General features: G+C 46.1%; 1 protein-coding gene across 5 annotated transcripts; it reads left to right on the top strand.

Moving 5' to 3' along the window:
- Positions 1-2,232: 2,232 nt before the first annotated feature.
- etv1 (ETS variant transcription factor 1) lies at positions 2,233-20,736 on the top strand. 5 transcript variants are annotated; one of them, XM_008287366.1, is made up of 13 exons: positions 2,233-2,277; positions 2,517-2,564; positions 3,004-3,091; positions 3,429-3,476; positions 7,678-7,731; positions 12,903-13,032; positions 13,953-14,141; positions 15,149-15,396; positions 17,695-17,763; positions 17,854-17,922; positions 18,023-18,192; positions 19,332-19,433; positions 20,366-20,736. In XM_008287366.1, exons 1-13 carry the CDS (start codon positions 2,233-2,235, stop codon positions 20,585-20,587), a joined length of 1,482 nt encoding a protein of 493 aa, XP_008285588.1. In that variant the 3' UTR covers positions 20,588-20,736. The 5 variants fall into 5 exon arrangements, with proteins under 5 accessions (XP_008285588.1, XP_008285589.1, XP_008285590.1 ...); XM_008287367.1 differs by lacking the exon at positions 2,517-2,564; XM_008287368.1 differs by lacking the exons at positions 2,233-2,277; positions 2,517-2,564; positions 3,004-3,091; positions 3,429-3,476 and adding an exon at positions 4,182-4,242.
- The last annotated feature ends 995 nt before the right edge of the window (positions 20,737-21,731 follow it).

A 21,731-nucleotide genomic window follows, 5' to 3' on the forward strand; every position in this document is an offset into this window, starting at 1 on the left:
ATGTTTGCCTGATGTCCACCGTTACCTGCTCCATTTTCATATTTCAAGTTTGCTTGGGACTTTTTTGAGGACTTCTTAGTGGTTTTTAAGCCCTGATAGCAGCAGAGGAAATGTACGATGACAAGAAAAGACAAATTAAATGTACGTATTTCAGTATACTTATTGAGGAGAACGTCCCAGGTGAACTCTTGAAGAGGAAAAGGAGGAAACACAACAGGATGAATTCATTTCTTGCTGCTGTCACAGCTGTAAGTATTGCTAGTTCTCAGGTCAACTTTAGGTAAACTGCTGTCTTATATTGTTTTAATTAGTGTTTTTACGGAAAGCAATTCTCATTTTGCTGCTCAGGATTATAGTTTAAATAAGGCTGCATCATATATTTAAACTCACTGGGTCCAGCGTACAGAATACTGACACCAGAATTATTCTGCTTTTTAGGAAATAAATCACTTCCCAGTCGACGGCAGACGTCTCTGTGTTTATGTGAATTACCTGCACTGCTACTGATTCCCGGCAGAACGTTACCTCGCTAGCGTAGCATTCAGCGCATTAGCTGTCCAACAGGCCATCCTGAGTGAGTTCCACTGGTTAGCTTAGCATAAAGTTAGCATCCCGGCGGTTGCTCATGGGACGAAATAACGACACTCAGTAAGGAAAACTGACATTAATGCCAATATGTCATTCTGAATTGTAACTGTAACTGTGGAAATTAATATCTCGCAATAAAGTGTCAGTTACAGGAAACAACGTTTTAGATGCATGACCCCTAATTAACCTTCACTAGCCTTAGCATTCATAGCATTAGACACACGTCCACCACGATGCTCACAGGTCTGCTCAGCTCATGTTCAGATCTTTCTAATGTTCTCACAACACCCACATAAAGAGCAGATTCTTAGCAGGCAGAGAGGACATGAGGAGAGCAGAGCTCCCACGTTCACTGCTAACAGACCTGATAAAGCTCATCCACAACACTGGACTGTTCATTATATCATAATGCACATGATTCTGTTCTGATCCCTCATCTATGAGACGCAACGACACCAAAAAAGTTTCAGAAAACAAAGCAGCGTAACACATAAACTCTTATACAGTCCTGTGAAGAAGAAAAAAAAGTTGATTAAAGTTAATTTCATGGGATTTTTTCATATCTTTAAACGGCTGTAGACGAGTGGCTGGCTGTGGGGGCTTGTCCTGCTTCATGTGTGTCTGGAGGTTTCTGGAAGCCCTCCTCGGCTGACCTGGGCTTTACTTCCAGGTCAGTGGCTTCTGCAGGTCCTCGGCTCCTCCAACAATGTATCCCTTACAGCAGAGGAAGGAGCTGGCGCTTCAGCCGGTCCCTCTGGAGGCGCTTCAAAACACCGTTACCATGGACACAAACTTGACCGGGAGAGGAGTGAGTGGTGTGTTTGTGTGTACACACACACTGTATGCGAGGAAACCGAGAGGGAGTGTGTGTGTGTGTGTGAGGGAGAGAGAGGGAGAGGAGGGGGAGTGCAGGTGCAGTCTGCGTGTGTGTGTGTGTGTGTGTGTGTGTGTGTGTGTTTAAGTGTAAATGTAAAAGCAGCAGAAATCCCGCTAAACTTTGGTGCGCCATTCCCGCTCCTCATGAACAACTCCAAACGTTGAGATAAGCGCGTGCTCGTGTTGTCAGTGACTTGTCTCGTGCCCTGAAGCCGTGCGTGATTGACTGCCAGCAATCTGATCCAGTGAAAGACATTGACAACCAATAGGAAGCGGAGTGCGGCTTGTTTCCATGGGAGGCCCCGGGAGGCGATGCCAAGCGGCTCGAAAGCAGCGCAGCGAGCGGGGAAAGGCGCAGGCTGCAGCCGGGACCGCGGACACTGTGCAGCCGCTCCGTGGCGCTCCGCACGCGGATGAAGTCTCGGGGTAAGTGCGCGTGGTTTTCCGTACTTCCTCCGCTTTATAAGTTTATTAGATGGCGGAGAGCCGTCCGGTGCGCCCTCTAGCTCGGCGCGCTTCTCGTTACGCACCGAATGACCAGATTGGCAACTTAACTTTGCAGCATCGCCGGAGGCGGCGTCGCTCATTTCGGACTCGGAGCCGCACGAGGCGGTTTCTGACCTGCGTGTCAGTGAATCAGACACATAAGAAGCTGCCATTCATGCTCTGCTTGTCTCTGCTTTCTCTTCTCTCTGTGTGGCTGTTTGAAGGGTGACGGGACGGGACAGACTGCAGATTGGCCGCCAGTTGAAGCCACCACGGTGCAGAATGGATGGATTTCACGACCAGCAAGTGCCTTACTGTAACTCCAAAGTGAGTGATCACTGCTTCAAAAACAAAAAAAACCAAAGTGAATGAGCTGATGATGCACTCCTCCTTGTCTTCATCCAGCTACTCTCTTAATGAAGATGTTTAATCCTAGTTTGTCTCTTCCACAGCATCATTTCTAATGTTGTTTCTGATTGTGGATTCTCCCCTTTAATTCCTTCTATTTGTTCTGATCCCATCTCTGTCTTTCTCTCTGCTGCTGCCAAGACTCATTCCTCCCTCAGGGACCATTTAGGTTTCCTCTAATCATCAAAGATAAACAGCTAAACAAGGTGCCCACTACTTTACACAGTCTTACTGGTTATGCACCGTGTTACAACTCGTTAATTACGTCTGATATGTGAAGCACAGGCCCCCTCTGCATGTGTCAAGCTTTGCAAGTGTGTGAGGCATCAATGAGTGGCTCCTCCAGGCTCTTTTCATTCGCTATTTCACTTGCACATGTGCTGCAGCCAACAACAGAATCACTGCGAGGAAAAGAGAGAGAGAGCAAAAAAAAAAAAATTGATCTGTTTTTTTTTTTTTTTTTAGAAGCTGCAAGAAAAGGCAACGAGCTGCGAGAGGCCAGCAAATGACAGAAAGAGAAAATTCATTAAGTGTCAAGCTTTGCAAGTGTGTGAGGCATCAATGAGTGGCTCCTCCAGGCTCTTTTCATTCGCTATTTCACTTGCACATGTGCTGCAGCCAACAANTTTTTTTTTTTTTCAGAAGCTGCAAGAAAAGGCAACGAGCTGCGAGAGGCCAGCAAATGACAGAAAGAGAAAATTCATTAAGTCCGACCTGGCTCTGGACACTGAAGGTAGGCGCAGGACAGAGGGAGAAGTTAATTTCACGGCTCCTAAACATTTAGCAAAATTCAATTGGTTTGCGGCCACCTGCGCTGCTAACTACAGAATCTCAATTACAACACGGCGGCCTGTGATGATTCTCACAAGCCTCTGTCAGTGGTCAGACACACAAATTGACTTGTTATTAGCTGCACACATGCCCACTGAGCTCCAATGGCATATCAGCCAGCCATAATGAAGCAACTTGTTTCTGATGCTTCTCCTGGGCTTTGACTGTGTTTCTTTCTTTTTTTTTTTTTTTAAACTGCCTTCAAACCGGCTTTCTCTGCTTTGGTTTTTCCCTTTCAGAGCTCTTCCAGGACCTCAGTCAGCTGCAGGAGACTTGGCTGGCAGAAGGTGAGTGCTTTAAATCTCGAGCAAAAAAAAAAAGAAAAAAAAAGGAGGAGAGATGGGTAAAAATGGATAGGTTGTGAGGGGGGAAAAAAGCAGCCTGGAGTTACATGCCTAGTGTCGCAGTCCAATTAAAAGCCTGTGTGGAAGAGGCACCTTGTGTGTCATGCATACATTAGAGACTGTGAGCGAGGGGTCTTGAGGGAGACCGAGGAGGCTCTACCCAGAGAGTGTCATCACAAATTACCAGGAGAAGGCTCTCCGACGCTCACTGTCTCTTCTGCTTTTGGCAGGAGCTAACGCGCTGCACGCCAGCCGCCGCCGCCGCCGCCACTACCTCCACCTCCACCAGAGCTGTGCTGTAGCCCACCAGCTCCCTCTTTCTCTCTCTCTCTCTCTCTCTCTCTCTCTCTCTCACTCACCCTCTCTCTCCCTCTCTCTCTCTCTCTTTGCTTCCTCTCAGCACACCTCTCTATCTTCTACAGCTGTACCATCACCTTGTCTTCTTCAATTTCATTTCTTGGCGGCAAAAAAAAAAAAAAAATGGATCTATAATTCTTTTTTCTCTCGCAAACTTCCCAAACACCAGTCTCAATTTTTATTTTTATTTTTAATATATATATCTATCCAATTTCTTTGCTTTTTCATTTTTTTTTTTTTTTTTTTTCCTCTAATGGCAAGACTTGCTCATTGTGGTCTAACTGAGACGTGATGCTTCAGGATTTAAGTGCGAGCGTCCTCTTTCCACCGTGTCTGCAGCACCGAAGTTTTGGTCAGTGGTGAATGTTGTTCGTCCTCGCTGTGGTTTTCATGTGCATGTGTGCATGTTGGACTTGTGCATTTGCATCTCGCCGGGATGCCACTTACTTAAATGCTGCATGCGATGTGAAAGTTAGCAGAAGAGTTAGAAAATGTAGAATTTTCCAGCTGAAACGTTTTGGTGTTTATTCGAAGCAGTATTTGTCTCTTTACATGAGACTGTGGAGCTGCTTTGACGATTGCTTGGAAAGTTTTTTTTTGCATGTGTGCAAATCTGAAAAGTAAAAACAAACTGCCGGCGTTTTGTCTTTAAAAAAAAAGAGAGAGATTTGTCAGTTACTTTTGTAATAGCAGATCTTTGGTTTATGCATAAGAAGAAAATATTTAATATATGAGTGTGTGTTAATTTGTAAAATTAAATTCAAGTGAAGACGGGATTGTTTAGAAAAATCTAGTAAAAAAATAATACAGCTGGTGTTAGGGGTGTCATTTAATGTTTAAATTTAAATTTAAATTTCAATAAATAGAAAATATGAGGACAGAAATGCATGCACTGTAGTGACCACTGTTACTGTGTTTTTTAATTTGTGCCCAACAAGTCAATTAGTGAATTTAGTTTATTTTTTTTATTACACGTTTGCAGGAATAAAATCCTGCCCTGCTTGAGGATATATCTTCTTTTTTTTAAACAGCGTTGTGAAGCCATAATTCTAGACGTAAAGCAGAACTCTAAAGTGTGCAATATAATTGAATCAACTTTAATACTTTATTCTAACAAAAGGATGGAGTCGTAATACATCCACTGGAAAAGTGTCGAGAGAAATTTTGGCTCGCGCAGCCGAAAAAGACTCAATCATTTATGGGCTCCATCTATTCTTTAACACATTTGAGAACGCTCGCAGTGCAATCCAAAGCTTTTTTTTTTTCTTCTTTAAAAAAAAAAAAAAAAAAAAGAGACGTATTCTTTGAAAACCGATATCGGAGGAGTTGAGCCGAGTGCGAGCAGCGGCGAGGTGAGACGAGGCGTCGCGCCGCCGCACACCCACCGCGGGGTGTGTAAAAAGAATAAGACACGATTTTAATATTTCAGTATCCAAAGTGAGAAAAGAGACAGCGGGCTGATAAGAGGTATTACTGTTAAGGATTACGGTTCTGCCTGTCATGGATCAATGTGATGATGTACGCTTCAAGATTGTAGATTTAATGAATGACTTCCTGTCCATTAGGATGAAAAGGAATACCTTCCCATTTCTGAGATTTATTAGTTCAGGTAATTGGAACAAGAGGAGGAATTATAGCCACGGACTGAATTTCCGACTCCTAAGACCGAGAGGTTGAAGGTTCGTCATGTGACAGGCAAATGTTTGACCCCTCAGACCACCACCACCACCTCCTCTTCCTCCTCCTCCTCCTCCTCCTCCTCCTCCTCCACTCTGAGTTAAATCCTTTACAGATCTGTGGCTTTAACTGCGTTTTTCTTTGTTGGCACGACGTGAAATTCAGCTGCAGACGATTTGTGTTGGAAATCAGCAGGCAAAATGCAAAAAATTTGTTTAAAAGTCAGCCTGAGAAAACTCCTGTGATGGTCTCAGGCCTTCTGTTTACAACCTTTACAACTTCTCCCTCTTTTTTTTTTTTTAATCCTTCCTCCTTTTTCCCTTCTGTCCTTCTCCCCCCACCTTTTTTTTTTTTTTGTGAATGGCGGCAGATTTCCAGCTCTGCCGTTCTCCCCAGGAGTTTGTTGCAGAGATCAGCTGGCTCATTCACAGACTGAGGCCGGTGACTCATCCATCCTCTACTTCCTTTCTGGACACTGAGACATTGCTGCTTTCTGTTTTTTGTTTTTTTTTCTGTTGTTGTTGTTGGTTTTTTCCATTTCTCCTCTCTGAGCTCTGTTCTCTAAAGTTTTATTTTGCTTCCTGAGTTCTGCTGATTTCAGGATGTTGAGGGTTTTTTTTATTGGAAAATGCAAATTATTAGAGTTTGAGTTGTCACAGAGCGACTTTCCTTAATAGTTATTTATCTGCTGCGTGCCATTCAGATGTTCCTGATATGGGCCTGTAAGGCAGCAAAGGTCTCATTATGTCCTGGTTGTTTTCCTCTAACAGGAATTCAACGGGGCTAAATTGTGTTCAAAAGAAGTGCATGAAATAGAGCGCCGACAGCTCCGACTACACCAGAAGCCAGACTGAAATGACTGGAGCGTCTTTGTTTGACATTCTGGGAAAATGTGGAGCAATTTCTCCTCTTGATCTGTTAATTGTTTACTCTCCTCAATTCACACCTCTGCTGAAGAGAAAAACATCCCTGACCACATCAAGAGGGACAAAAATGGAAAATCGGTAATTTTTTTTTTCTTTTCTTTCTTTTCTTTTTTTTTTAAATCTCTCGACATGTCGAGGCTCGTTACTGATCCTGTGATAATGAGGATCCACCTCATTGTCTGTATAAATAGACGTGCTAATGACACTTTTAAATCTGTCTCTTTTTCTTTTTTTTTTTTTTTGGTGCCTTTCGCTTGAGAGACTCCGACCTGACGGACACAGAGAACTGTCACCGAGTGTAAATATGTGTGATATAAATATGTACATGCCTAATTGGAGCCGGAGTGGTGCAGGCTTCATTATTTTAGCATTAGCCTGAGTGCAGGGGCGTTTGAAGCGCAGGTGAAGCGTTGCAAGGTTTGGAACAGACCTAACTCGGTAGGTACAGGTGGATTCACCAGTAGGGAAGAAGCCAATTAGATCCTGTTAACAATGGGTGTTTGGCTGCTGGCAAGGAGAGAACACCGAGGCCGCCGAGCAGTCAATGGACAAGGCGACCTCAGGAAGTGGAATTAGGAGGTAGACGGTCACCCAAAGCAAAAATGTTTTCTCCCTCTCAGGCTGAAGTTTGTTGGAAAATGTTTGTAGTTTTAGTAAACTGTGGAAAACACATCGGTCCAAGCTGCTCAAGGTTATTTAGTGTCCTCGTTTTATATTATCCTGGTTGTTTTTCTTTTCCTGTCACTGAGTCGTACAAGTCGGATTTAATCATCAGCAAAACAGATTAAATTCAGATCTGGTTTGGTTTTTTTTGAGGGTTGAGCGACTGTAACAGGTTAAATCATGTAGGACATCAGTGAAGTCAAAACTGTTTCAATTGAAATGATCATGATTTTTATTATTATTTTTATTTTTTTAATAACTTCAGATCATCGCCACGACTCTGAGGATGTTAAAAAACACACACGTGTGTGCCAGAGGAAAAAAAGCAAACCTGCCTGATTTCTTAAAAAATCAACCTATTTGTTGGGAGGCTGGGAGAGGCCAGACGATGATCCCAGGAGACTGCTTGTTCAGCGGGGAAACTGTTGGGCTGTGATCTGGTGCTGCGTTGTCCATCAACATCACAAACAATCATCCCCTTTCTTCTTCTTCTTCTTCTTCTTCTCTGCTCCTGTCTTTAGCTCAAGTTCCCGACAATGACGAGCAGTTCGTTCCAGACTTCCAGACTGAAAACTGTGAGTAAGAGTCGCTTCTCTCTCTCCTGTGTGTGTGTGTTCATGTGTGTGTTTATGTGTGTGCGAACATCTGTGCTGTTTTTTTCCGCTCGTCCCAACTGGTGTGTTTGTACTCGTGGAAAGTGTCGGCGTGTGTTTTTCCGTGTGTGTCGGCCGCCTCACCTTTGCGCTCTCTGGAGAGCTGCAGCAGTCTAGTGGGTCTGCAGACAGGTGCGTGGCGGGGGGTTATCTCCCTGCCGTCGCTCCGTCTTTCCCCTCGTCGCTCGCCAACCTCTTCGCTGCCGCCGCTGAGATGTTGTTGCTCTGCGACTTATTTGCATAAGGAGACATCAAAATATTGCGGCTGATTTGTTTTCAGGCGGTTGAAGTGATATTTTTAACTCCAGCTAGTCCAAACTGCTGTCAACTGATGGCTGTTTTGAATTTTTTAAAATAAAATCTGTTTTTAAAAAAAGTGCTCCTCCTTGACCTTTTTCCTCGAAGTGCTTTTTTGTGCACAGCCATGCAGTGTGGTTTCCTAAATCAGGCCGTGTAATATTAGTCACTACTACATCTATCCCTGGCTGGCCTTCTTGTACGCTCCCCCCCACCACCACCACCACCGCCAACCTTCACTGGGGATTTTACAGCATGAAAGCAAGCCTGGATTTGTTGTTTGTTTTCTCTTTCTCTACATATTTTATCCCCTGTTTCTAAGAATACTTCCTTTAAAAGTTCCAAAAAACACCCTCTAATGTCTGACACGAGCCGCCTTTGTGTGAAGAGGATGCGGCGGCTGGTCGCTCTTCACCTGGTTGCGCACGGTGGCTGCACACGGGGACTGGTGACTTGGCACGGGCCGCTTCTGGAGGAAGTAGTGCCAAGGTGGGGACAGAAATTGAGTGAGTGGAGCTCAGTGGGACCCGGAGCGAGCACATGTCTTTCGGAGGAGCCAAAAAGGCACATGAAACTGTGAGAAACAACACCGAAACTGCATGTCCACACCCTGCGTCTTCCCTACGTCCTCTACGCCCTTTAACCTGGAAACCAAAAGGCAGGAGTTAGACTCGGAGCTGGAACAAAGAGGTCTGATGTTTACAGGCTTCGTTTCAGTGGCGGCAGATGTAACGTTTGGGTAAAAACTAAACTGGGACGGATCTGGCATCGAGCGAAGTCACAGCCCTTTTAACCCCACGTGACCCAGATCACAGCCTGAAATCACTGAGCAGGTTCCTGGTGCTTTTCTAGATTAAAAACCAGAGGGGTCGCCTACATTGAAATGCAGGTTTGACTGGCCAAAAAAATACTATAGGGAAAAAATAATTACACTACTTTTATGGAGCCTTTTATTTTAATCAGATTTTTTTGCTGTTGTTCCTTGAAACCTGGACTGTTCAAAAAAAATGATCTCACTTAAATCAACTGAATATTTCACTTCATCCAGTTCCAGCTTGGTGTTTATTGTCCAGAGCAGTACAGCAATGACCTCAAAACAATCCAAATGTGCCTCATCCTGCCCCTAAAATCCAAGATGGAGGAGGCGGTGTGGCGTTGAGTGGAGAACCAGAGGTCACCAAGACTGTCCCGTTGTCCTTCAGAGGTAGCCGGGGTGGGTGGCCATGGTGGCAGGAGACTGCTGACCATCTGAATTGTCCTGTTGGCAAACCTGCAGCAGACTGGAGAGGCACTAACAGATGGCGGGAGGGTGAGGGCACCGTGGTTGGGCGCTTGAGCAGGCATCCCAGCCGGCAGCTCTCCCATATGGGTTTCACCGGGCCGAGAGATGGCGAGATAGAGAAGGAGGCGAAGGTGGAGGGAGATGCGAGGAGAAGTTAAAGAGAGGAGAGGAAGACGGCGGAGCTGACGGAGGTTTCAAAGACCTCGACGATGAACTGATGCTGCACAGAGTCATGTGTGTGTGAAATACAGCAGCTTGTTTATCTGGGAGGTAAAGAGTAAAATAAAAAAGCACTGGGTGGCATTTTCCTGCATTACGATCAACGTGGGGAATGTTTATCTCGCGTCAATCCCACACACACACTATAATTTGGCTATAAATACCCGCCAGAGCGCTACATGTGTCTTATTCCGCAGCTGAAAATAGTCCCGCGTTGGAGCAGCTTAAATGCCAAATCTGCAGCTGAAAAAAAAAAAGCGTAATTTTTTGAGAAATGTTTGCTAAGAACTGATTTGGGGAAAAAAAAGAAAACTAAGCTTTATATATATTGTGTTTAGTTTAAATTAATTCACTTGTGGTCCGCTGCCAGTAAACAAGCTGTAAATTTATTTGGTTTAAAAATAGCCAAACTAAACTGGCCTTGACCGTAAAGATCGTAGCATCGTTAGCATTAGCCAAAATGTGTCCTATTGTGCTGTTTGCTATCTGTGCTAGCTACCTGCTAGCAAGAGCAAACTGTAAAATAAGATGTAATGAAATGTTCTGAGAGGAGTTTTTCTAGTGTTATTTTTTAGAAAACTAAACCAAATATAATATAAGAAAACCTTAAAATTCAGTTTTCATATCTGTAATATGTAGTTTAGTCCGTTTTAATATAACGTTTAAATGTTATTTGAAGCCGAAGGAGAGGAGAAAGGAAAAAAAGAAATCAGGCGTGCTATAGGTTTAAAAATCATACGAGGAAACCAGTTTTTAAATTCCTGTCCCCTCGCTGTGGTTTGGTGTTTTCACGGCCTCGGATTCGTCGCCTCCTCTCCGTGGCTGTTTCCCTCAATGTCAACTTCGCACTCTCCGTCTACACGGCGCCGAAGCAGCATGTGAGCGGCCTCGAAGCGAAAGTGTCCTCAGGCTGCAGGAGGAGGAGGAGAAGGAGAAATTTCTTTGTCTCGAAACTCCAACACAGATGCTTACCATTAGCATAACTTAGCAGGGAATGATGAAGGAGTAGAGGAGGTGTAAAATGAGGCCACACGTTGCCGGCACATCCGAGCCTCCGTCATTTAACAGCAGAGGCGAGCACCTACAGTAGGTGAAAATGGAATGGAAGGTTTTTCGCCGTTGCCAAAAGACCTGTATTTTTTTATGAATGGACTGGAGAAATATCTGCCAAACGTAGGCTCTGGTTCTGCCAAAATGCACAATTTGTACCTCAGAGTAAACAACAGTTGGGGCCAAGAGATCCTTGATAGTGAAAGGATTGGCAAACAAATTGCAGCTAAAATGAAATTATTAGAAGCAGGGGTTGCGGGAACATTTTGAAAAATTGAAATCTTGAACATTGCTTTCACGAAAGACAAAAAAAAAAAAAAAGATTTTTCAATATTTAAAGCAAAGATTTCTATTTAATCCGTCCCGCAAAGACCAAATAAAATTGCTGAATGTTAAAGTCATTCGCACAGAAAAGAAAAAAAAACAAACATTTGCATTCGAAATAGAGCCAGTAATTGTTCTAACTGCTTCTTCTTTTAAACACCCTACCATCTCGGGTAATCAATATGTAGATAATGAGAGCAATCAAGCAGTGATGGGCATGACATTCTGGACTAAAAAGGAAGTCTCTGTTTTAGTCAGAGGCAATGCCCTCGCTATTGATTTGTGTACCTTGGCACCCCGCTGACGAAATCTATTGTGACATTTCCATTTCTAATTTAAGACCCAGTGCTGCGGCACATGTGAAGCCATTGTTAATGGCTGATGTGGCGTTTGCAGCTGAACGCCGTGTTACTGCAGACGTGGTTTTAATTTTTATATCCAAACTGAATAACTCAGACGCTCAGGAAGGAAAGAAATATAGTTTAGCGTGAGGTGAGTCGGAGGAGTCAGAAGCTCTAAAGTCAGAAAAACAGATTCATGTGTGTTTGTTGTCGCTGGTAATTAACGTGACGCTGATGGTGATCTGGAGAGGCGAAGCTAAGGTATTGTTTTGACTTCATAAGCTCTTAACAAGGCTCCGCAATGCCAGCGTCGTCAAAGGTCTCCCCTCAGGAAATGTCTCTTTGACCTCCGATCGATGACCTGGAAAGGTCAGGCCCCCAGCGAGGGCTGCGAACAACCCCTGAGCTTTGTCGTGCCGGGCCCGTGTGGCCCGTCCCCCAGGGGCTCGGCTGTGCGTCAGATGGGGGTGTTGGCAGATCGACCCCTGCTCGTACGGCAGCTGTCAGTCAGCCGTGAGAAAACTCCCCAAAACATCCTCCTCTCTCAGCTCCCAGCAGCCTCGCAGACCTTCCTGACCGTGAAAGAAAAATATTCCCAAACCGCAGATTTGAGTCTCTTCGGTCATCGAATTTCTAAATGTTTGCACTCAAACTGGACCGAAAGTCGATGCACTTCCTTTCTCCGTTGGTGATTTCTGGTCACTTTGTTTTTAGCCCAGGAACAGGCCACCTCTCAGTCAGATACCCCCCCGCCCCGGCCCCGGCCCCTGCCCCGGCCCCGGCTGGCCCTCTCCCCCGTTTGACAGAGCGCTGTGGGACGGCTGCTTTGTGTGCAGCGGCGGTGAGACGGCGATCGGCGAGGCAACCTGAGCCTGACTTCATTCTGACTGACTGGGTTTTCGTCAGAAGCGCAGTCAATTGGATTAGCGTTGATCATGACTCAAGATGATGGGATGTTAATCAGGACTGATCAGGCACTTAACAGCCTCTCAGATGCACCGGGCTCGCCGTGGGGCCATAGGCAGCGAGCGCAGGCCCCCCTTCAGATCAATGAGCCCTGTTGTTGTCGTCTGGAGCGTATTGACAGCCAGCTGAAAGCAGATAAAGCATTTAGAGGAGCTCGCCGCACACCCAGTTTTATGATTGTCATATTTCACTAACAGGGTCCCCGTCAGGAAAAAGGCCGAACAAATGAGATTTGAAGTGAGTTGTTTGTGTAAGTGATGGTCTGAGATGTCAAATCGTTTGGCAGACGGATGCTGGGAAAAGCGAGTCTTTTTTAATTTATCCGTCACAGATTCACATAATCAGTCGTGGTTTGGTGAACGTTCACGCTGATATGGAACGGCTGGTTTCAGATTTGGGGAAAGCTGCTGCTCGTAGTTTTGTTTTTGGATAATGTCCAACAGGTTCATGAGAGAAGCAGCAAAATACATCAGCTTCCTTCCTGATTTATGTGAATTAAGGATTTATTTGTCCACTGATTGTATAAATGCTGCAAACAAGAAACTACCATCAGAAAGCTATTTGCAGCTGCCTGTCAGCGTCTAAACGCTCGTCTTCTTCCTCCCCTCTCCTAGTGGCTTTCCACGGACTGCAGCTGAAGATCAAGAGGGAGCTGCACAGCCCGTGTTCAGAGCTGAGCTCCAACTGCAGTCAGGAGCGGCCCTTCAAGCTCCAGTATGGAGAGAAGTGTCCGTACAGCATCAGGTGGGGCCATCGCACGGCGCCGGCATAAACCAGTAGTATGAATGACGCTGCAGCAACATTGAAAAGAAGCTGCAAGAACTGCTATTTGGTTCCTTCCCTTTAACTGGCAGCAATAATGAAACTATTGATAGTAAATTAGTGAAAAAACTATCTGCATATTTTTTATTACTTGCCAATTGTTCAACATTATATATTTTTATTAAGCTGAACATTACTTTGCAGACTCTTGCTCAACTTTTAGCGTCGATAGGTCTCCAGTGTCCAGCTCTGTGCATCACTCAGTCACCATCGACAATCAGATGCACCAAAAAAAACCAAACTTGCTGTTGATGTTATTTGATATTAATCAGAAGCACCTTCACGTGTACGGTGGTGCGAGCGTCTCCTTTTGCTCCCTTTAATGAGCGGGTCCTTGGGATGCGGGTGTTGCTTAGTTACACTGAGCTGATTTGATTTGTGCGGCGTGGCGCCCGGTGCCACTCGCATGCTGCTATAATGACGCCGTACGCTGACAGTTTGTGATTCATTTGCTCATCTGGTGACATCTGCTCAGACGGAGAACAGAAAAGGCAATCGTTTATGGCAGAGCTTGCTTTACATCAAAAGTCTGGCGTGGTGTGATGTTTATATCCACTGAAACAAGCCAGCACACTGCTAAGGTGGCCTTTAAAAAGAAAAATAAATTCAGCAGTTGAATACAGCAACCGTTCACATCCCTCTAATCTAATTAAAACTAGTTCTAATGGGCCTTCTGTTTGACAGGTTGCCAATTCAAAGTTTCTGCTCTCAAGTAAAGAGTAAAGATCACGGGAACAAATGTTTAGTTTGGCAAAGACACGCGTGTTTAGATTCAGACGTGTAGCTTCAAAACACCCCACAGGTCACATGATTCCAGTTTGACTCTGGTCTCTCGCTTCCAGTGCCTACGAGCAGAAGCAGCCCACAGGAATGAAGCCCTCCAGCCCAGTGACGCCCCCCTGTAGCACCCCCGTGTCCCCCCTCCATCATGGCTCACCCACGGCAGCCCCGACACCCAAACCAGACCGGACCTACGCCCACATACCGCCCTCGCAGCCTCTCCCCGACAACGCCTACTCCATGGACCACAGGTAGCGCAGCCTGCAGCCTTTTTTTACATTTACATCACATTTACATGCGGGGCTTTTAGCTGGCGGTTGTGCCACATTAGAATAAGGTCGCAGCGGCAGACGCACATGTGGGTTTTAGTTACCGGAGAATCCCATTGGTCGGGTGAGTCCTCAGTGGGCGGGGCCAAGAAACGTGTCGTACAGATTCACTGATCTGAGAGCAGCTGCTTCAGTACTGGAACTAAGAAACTTTTTTTTTCCTTTTAATTTACAAGCTGAAAAAAATAAAAATAAAAATAGCAGCACACCTTTTCACACTCTCTACTCATGCCTCCTTTAATATCAGAGATCACCAATTATCACCAGTTGTCAGAGCTGACATTCAGCTGTTCGCTCGTTATCAGCTTCATTTGCTTTGAACAAAACTTAATAAAATAATTTTAGAGAGTGTTTAAAATGCTCTTTTTGGACTCTGAGGCGGCCACTTCCCTGTTTGTCGTCACGGCTGCGTTCTGGAGCGTCTGATTGGCTGCAGGTCACTAGCACTAGCCTGTCGACACTTCAGAAGTCAAAAAGCTAAAAAGTTTGTGTAAATTTTAGCACCAAGATTTTTAATTTTTTCTGTAAATGTCTATCGGCTCCTGTTATTGGCTGTCTTGATTGCTGCTAATTATAATCAGCCTTAAATAAAAACCCCTAATAGTCGATTTAATATCTAATAAGGTTTGATCATTCGAGGTAATTTGTCGGATCAGAGGTCCACCTACAAGCTGTCAGAGCTGAGAGGTTCTTCAATTAGTCAACCAGGTGATGTAACGAGTTAATCAGGTCGTCCCAGATGTTTTTAGGTCCGGCTTCTGTTTCTGTTTCTGTTTTGTGGTCCTATGATAATAATAAATGACAAAAAAGGAGGATTCAAGTCATGTTTAAAAGTGAAATTCTGTCACTGCAAACAGGATTAAGCTAAACGACGTCAGGTGTGTGTGTGTGTGTGTGTGTGTGTAACGAACACGCTGACTCTGCCTCAGATTTCGACGTCAGCTCTCGGAGCCCTGCCACTCGTTTCCCTCCCCGCCGACGATGGCTCGGGACGGCCGGCCCATCTACCACAGGCAGATGTCCGAGCCCAGCATCCCCTTCCCTCCTCAGGGCTTCAAGCAGGAGTACCCCGACCCCCTCTTCGAGCACCCGGCCATGATGGGAGCGCCGCTTCCCCACGCCTACCCCGCCGGCATGATGATCAAGCAGGAGCCGAGGGACTTCACCTACGACTCAGGTGAGAGGAGAAGTTTGTGGGTGTTAAGCTGCTCCGAGAAGTTAAAGAGCCGAGAAGCGATGGCAGCCTTTTCTTTTTTTTTTTTTTTCCTTTTGCTACCAGAGCATTATAATTTCAGGAATGGAAGAAGACATGGTAGGAGGGGGTGGCGCTTATTAAGTTTGCCCATTATTAGGGCAGGGGATCTGGTTGGGCCGGGTGTCTGCGCCGTTCGCCATTTCCTGTGGTGCTCTAATAGAAAAGAGGGGGGCCTAGGCTTGGTCGCGGTCCAGAATCTGAGCCTCCCACGCTTATCCGCTCCCTTCGGTCAGAGAGGAAAGGGACCTAATCATCAACCCGAGGCCTCTGTAGCGCCCGAGGCTACACGAGGACATGAATGGACGTTCACCGGACTGCTGGGTTCATTCACAAGGCGACAGCGAGGACTCTGGAGGAGGGTCTGTGTGAGCAGTCAGGGGGAAAAGCAACTAAAGAAAAAGACACACTCTCTGTTACGCTTTGTGTTCCTAACGGCAGCAGTTTTTCGTCACCGAAACGCCACACAACCGTGCTTTTTGGGTGTTTTCTCACTTTGCATTGGCAGGTTTACTTTGGCATAGACGTGTTTGCAGAGTTTCACATCGGCGTGGCTTCTCAATTAACACCAGCAGAAGATTTCAGGAAGAAAAAAGTAGATTTCGGTGTAAAACCACAGCCTATTTTTTGACAATTATTCTCTCCTGTCTAAAATCAGTCCAATGTGCATGCTGCTAATTGATCCAAAATCAGAAGATGTTTTGTTTTCAGTGATATAAACCTGAGAAAAACGCAGCCAGTGAACACAGTGAAGGATAAAGCTGAATAAAAAGATCATAAATAAATAGAGAAATGTATATTTGGTTAATCGTGCCAAGAGGTCCTGCCGGCGTTGTTGCTGCGCCTCCGAGACGGAGCATCAGAGTGAATTTATTAGCCGTCACGGTGGAGCATGTTGACTGGAGCAGGCCTGTTGGAAAGGATGGGAGGGGAGCTGGTAATTTCATTAGCAGCAATTTCCTCCACAAGCCCATTACTTTGATGAAGCTCAGAGAAATGTTTATGGGCCTAAATGACGGGCCTCAGTCTGTTTATTGAACATTCACTTTGTAACCTGTTTGGTCGTTTCTGATGGCGCGTGTTGTGGGAGGTTCGGTACACGGACGGTAAAACGGGCGGGTCAATCGGACGGTGTGGGAACTGGTGGAGGATGGTTGGACTGTCATCACCGAATAGGCAAGAAATAAACACCAAAAGAACTGATTTTCATGTTAAATGATGAGAGGGAAGGAATTCCAGGTGAAGGTTTGATGTCGTCTTGAATCCACGAAGGAAAGAAAGAATAAATAGACGCACTGAAGATGTTGTGAAGCCAGATATTGGGCTGAACAATTAGTCAAAATCACAACATGCACATCACAGGAGCTGCATTTTCTACGTAAATGTGCCACAAAACACTGTCGTAAATGAAGCATTTCGGTGCCACAGAGACGCCTACGAGTCGTATCCTGTGATGTTTTTTTTGCATATCGTTTATCCTCGAGCCGCGATCAGAGGCTCCTTCCATATTATGCACGTTTTATTTTAATGCAGTCACGATTAAAAATGGATGACATGAGAGGAAACAGTCGAAAAAAGAAATTAAACATTAGGTTTTTTTTGCATTTTTGTGCCTTTACTGACAGAGATGGTGCAGCGAGACCTGCTGCTCAGGGCCCATGTGGTCTGTGCAGCTGATTCACATCGAACGGCGTCACAGACTCACAACTCTACAGGTGTGATGTTGAATCAGTTTGTCCAGCTGAGCTCCACCCACTTATAGCAAATGACTCTCTCACGTTAAATAACTCGGTGAACGATGGTGTGTTTGGATTGGATGCAGCCTGAGTTCTCTTTACGACGACTTTCTAGTTGTGTCGCGGTGAGAAACCAACACCTGCAGGTCCGTTTAGTTTTGATCCGAAAAAAGCTCCAACCCTTGGAATCATGAAGAACCTTCCGTGGTGTCGGCTCGTGTTTTCACGCGAGCGCCGTGTTCCGTTGGGTAGTAAATCTCGCTCTGAGTGGAGCCGCCCGCGGTGCGTATTAGCGGCGTGATGCAGCGAGCTCGCCCGTGGCTGGGAGCCATTGCAATGCCGACGCTGGAGGGCATTTTCTTTAATCAGAGCCAGTGGTGCATTGAGTGAACAGGCTCTGACTGCTCTCAGATAACTGAGATAGTGTTCTTAATGCTGCCTTCGGGCCCTTTAACACCCACTCTCGTTCTCGCCTGGCTTTCAGCAGAAGTGCCTAGCTGCCATTCTGTCTACTTACGGCAAGACGGCTATCTGGCTCACGCTAACAGGACTGAAGGTACCGGCGATGATACCACTGCATGCTGTGATTGTGCACTTACAGGTTTTTTCCTGAACGTTGCATCAAACGCTCCTTCTCGTTCTCCAGGTTGTATGTTTGATAAAGTGGCGAGACACTTCTACGACGACACCTGCGTGGTGCCGGAGAAGGCCGAAGGTGAGTCGCCCCCCGAGAGGCTTTTAATTCCAATGAAAACTAGTCACAGCGTCGTGATCTTTAACCGCCTCACAACAAGCTTTTGTTCTGCGTCCTGTAGGCGACATCAAGCAGGAGTCGGGCCTGTACCGCGAGGGCCCGTCGTACCAGCGCCGAGGCTCGCTGCAGCTCTGGCAGTTCCTCGTGGCTCTGCTGGACGACCCGTCCAACTCCCACTTCATCGCCTGGACCGGCCGCGGCATGGAGTTCAAACTCATCGAGCCAGAGGAGGTGAGAGGCTCAGAAATACAAAGTTAGAAAAGCAGCTCCAGTAACGCAAGTGTTGATTTTGTCTGTTTCATGTCATTATTGATTAAATATTTGAGGGTTTTGGTTTGTTGATCAGACAAAATTAGCCTCTTAGGACTTGTTTTGGTACTTTTTTCATTTATATTTTTGTGTTTTATACACTTAAATTACTTAATGAGCATAAAGGCAAATTGATTGATTGATTATGATTGAAATAATCGCTAGTTCCTGCTCTAAATCCTCCCAGTTCCAGCTGAATATATGGACGTTCAGTGTGCCAGAGCTAAATTTCAAATCAAAATCCGACATTGTAAAAGAACAGCGTCTGAGGAGGAACGCTCTCGAGTCTGTTTTTTAACATTTATTTTGCATCGGGCCACGTCTGACCATCTGACCCTCGCGGCTTCGCCCCTGCTAAATATTTCACAGGACATATTCCTAAAAATAAAACCCATGTTGGCGGTTGGGCCTTTTGAAATGGAACAGAGGCCGGTTCTGTGTGCGCCCACATCACACACAGTGGGCCTCAGTCACTGTTGCTCGCTGCTGGAGGGGGGAGGAGGAGGAGGATGGAGGGAGGAGGTGGAGGAGGAGGATGGGGGAGTGCAGAGGGGAGGAGGGCCTGGCAGTGGTCCACGCAGCCCCATGGCGTCTAGAGGCTCAGGCCAGCTGCAGCTGACAGGGGGGCCCATTCATGCCATCAGGTGACCGAGCGCGCTCGCCTCGGGACGCCGCGGACACACGTTAGCTTCTGCCTCGGCGGCGGGCAGGTGTAGCGACGGCTACGGGGAGATCCACCGAGTGGGGGAAGAGGATCATATGGGGCGAGGGAGAGGAGAAGCCGAAAGAGAGAGAGAGAGCGGTGGGTTTGGACGGCGAGGCCGGGTGGTGGGTGGTCTGGTAGACAGGTGCTGCAACATCTGCTGCCTCCTCCGCTGGGTGTGTGACAAGCTCCTAATGAACACATCCCTGGTCAGGTCTGCTCACGCTGGACGCACTCTAATTACCGTTATTAGGAGAATATGGATAAGTTTGTTTAACGTTTCAGCTGCCGCGGGGACATCAGGCCCAGCGTTTGTCTGTCTGTCTGCTCACCGGCTCTGTGCTGTCTGTGTGTGAAGGTGGCGCGTCGGTGGGGGATCCAGAAGAACCGGCCGGCCATGAACTACGACAAGCTCAGCAGATCGTTGCGCTACTACTACGAGAAGGGAATCATGCAAAAGGTAAAGAAAAAAAAAGAAAGAAAATGCAGATAATGTGGTGCAAAGAGAACGAAGCGGCTCCAGGAATCAGCTGCTCTTTGCTGCCGTTTGCACGTTCTGAAAACGAGGAGCTGCGAGTTTTGACACACATTAAATGAGCTGATTGACACCACCTGCATTAGAGCAGCATCAGGTGTGAACTCCCCTCCCCCCTCCACCCACCAGTAGCTTATAAAAGGAGGAGGAGGAGCAGAAGTGGTGGAGCTGCTGAAGAGTTAGAACCCTGTTTGTGTTGTGGACGTTATTTCCTTTAACTTTTTTGTTGTTGGGTTTTCTGAGGGATCTGTTGTTGATGTGGTCTTTTACTCCCATCACAGCAGCTGCTTTCGTAAATTAGCAATTTCAATTAAAGAGTCACTGGGGGTCAAAACATACACACCAGTCATTAGTAGCTACGTTAGCTCCATTAGATAGTTGCAGAATTTACTCTAGTCTTGCTTCACCTGAAAGCCTTTTTTGTGGACTGACTTTAAATATGATTCAAGGCCTTTATTGGTCACAAACACACTGATAGCTGGTGCAACGCGCAGTGAAATGCTTTGTGCACCCGTTCCACACCGAAACAATATTAAAAAGATGAATAAGAATATATACGGAGAGACAACGGGAAGAAAAACAAGCAGAAATAAATAAATCTCATTTTAATAAGCCAGTGTTCACCAGTTGATAAGATGAGGACACATCATGGTGAACGCTGTGCAAAAACATAAATAAAAACTATTTTAAAAAGCTGCAACGGTGCCGGAGCAGGTACGACGGCGCCATCTTGGATTCTGAGGTTGATAAAATGGTGTTTGTTCAGGAAAATGAGACCTTTTGGTTCAGATGGAGGGTTTGAGGACACAAGCCTGTAACACCACCTTGAATGTAAAAACCCTCCGTCGTCCCCGCAGGTGGCCGGCGAGAGATACGTGTACAAGTTCGTGTGCGACCCCGAGGCCTTGTTCTCCATGGCGTTCCCCGACAATCAGCGGCCGGTGCTGAAGACGGACATGGAGCGGCAGATCAACGAGGAGGACACGGTGCCGCTGTCGCACTTTGACGAGAACATGGCCTACGTACAGGACGGGCCCTACTGCCAGCCGCACCCCTACAGCGAGGGCTACGTTTATTAACGTCAGCCCCACGACACGCACTCCGACACCTCCACGCCGCCCCGCTCCTCCTCATCCTCCTCCTCCTCTTCCTCCTCCTCCTCCCCCCTCCAGACACCTGAGACTGTCATGTCCTCTAATTCACAGTCGCTCCGGGAATAAGACTGAACATGCGGCGGAGCTCCCCTTCCCTCTTCCTGCCTCATATAAACACACACATCCTCCTCTTTTTTTTTTTGTTGTTTTTTCTTTGCTCTTGTCTTTCTGACGTCCGAGCCGCGCAGCAGAACGGAGAGAGTGCACTTTATGGACAGGAACAGCTATGTGGTTGGCTTTCTACCCTTCTTTATGTTTGTACATTAATGTGGGAATCATTCTGCTTTTTGTTGTTGTTTTAAATTCTTCTGATTCTGAGCATGTGCCGGCCTGGTGAGACTGGACTCAGCGCCTCGTTCACGGTCCAGGGGAACTTCCTAAACTCCTGCAAAAGACACAAATGGAAGGATGATCTGTTTTTTTGTTTGTTTGTTTGTCCTTTAGTTTGTCCTCAATCAACCATCCTGTACTGGAAACGTATTGTAACGATACTTTTATGGTGAAGTGACATGATTATAGAAAAAAAAAAAAAGAAGTAATGTGATAATAAAAAGAAACCTTTAGCTCTCAGTAAAGAACCGCCTCGCCACCGGTCTGAACACAGCACCTCCGTCCGTCCGTCCGTCGATGATCTCCCCCCGTCGTCCAATCAGACTTTAGATCTCATCACGTAGGTGTTTTCGCTGTAACTACATAAACTGCACTGGATCATCCCCTCAAGAAAAAATAAAAAACAAACACACGGTGGGTTGGGAGACATGAGACTTTGGCACACGAGGATGCACCGAGGAGATGGATGGATGTAAAAAAATCCTCTTTTGTTTTTTGTTTTTCTCTGCATCACACGTGACCGACTCGTGTTTCGGAGAATCGATGAAGCTTCAGGCTGCTGTAAAAATAACTCCTTCACTGTAAACAGCAGGTTCAGAGCAGCAGCAGTTTGTTTTTTTTTTCAACGAACAGATGAAGTGTATGTACAGTTCAAGTCCATCCAGGATAACGTTTGCATCCCCAGAATAAATTGAAAAAAAAAAAAAAAAATACAATTGATTTCATTGGCATAGACAAT

This window comes from Stegastes partitus, unplaced genomic scaffold (genome assembly GCF_000690725.1).
Source record: "Stegastes partitus isolate 25-593 unplaced genomic scaffold, Stegastes_partitus-1.0.2 Scaffold497, whole genome shotgun sequence".
NCBI classification, from domain to species: Eukaryota; Metazoa; Chordata; class Actinopteri; family Pomacentridae; genus Stegastes; species Stegastes partitus.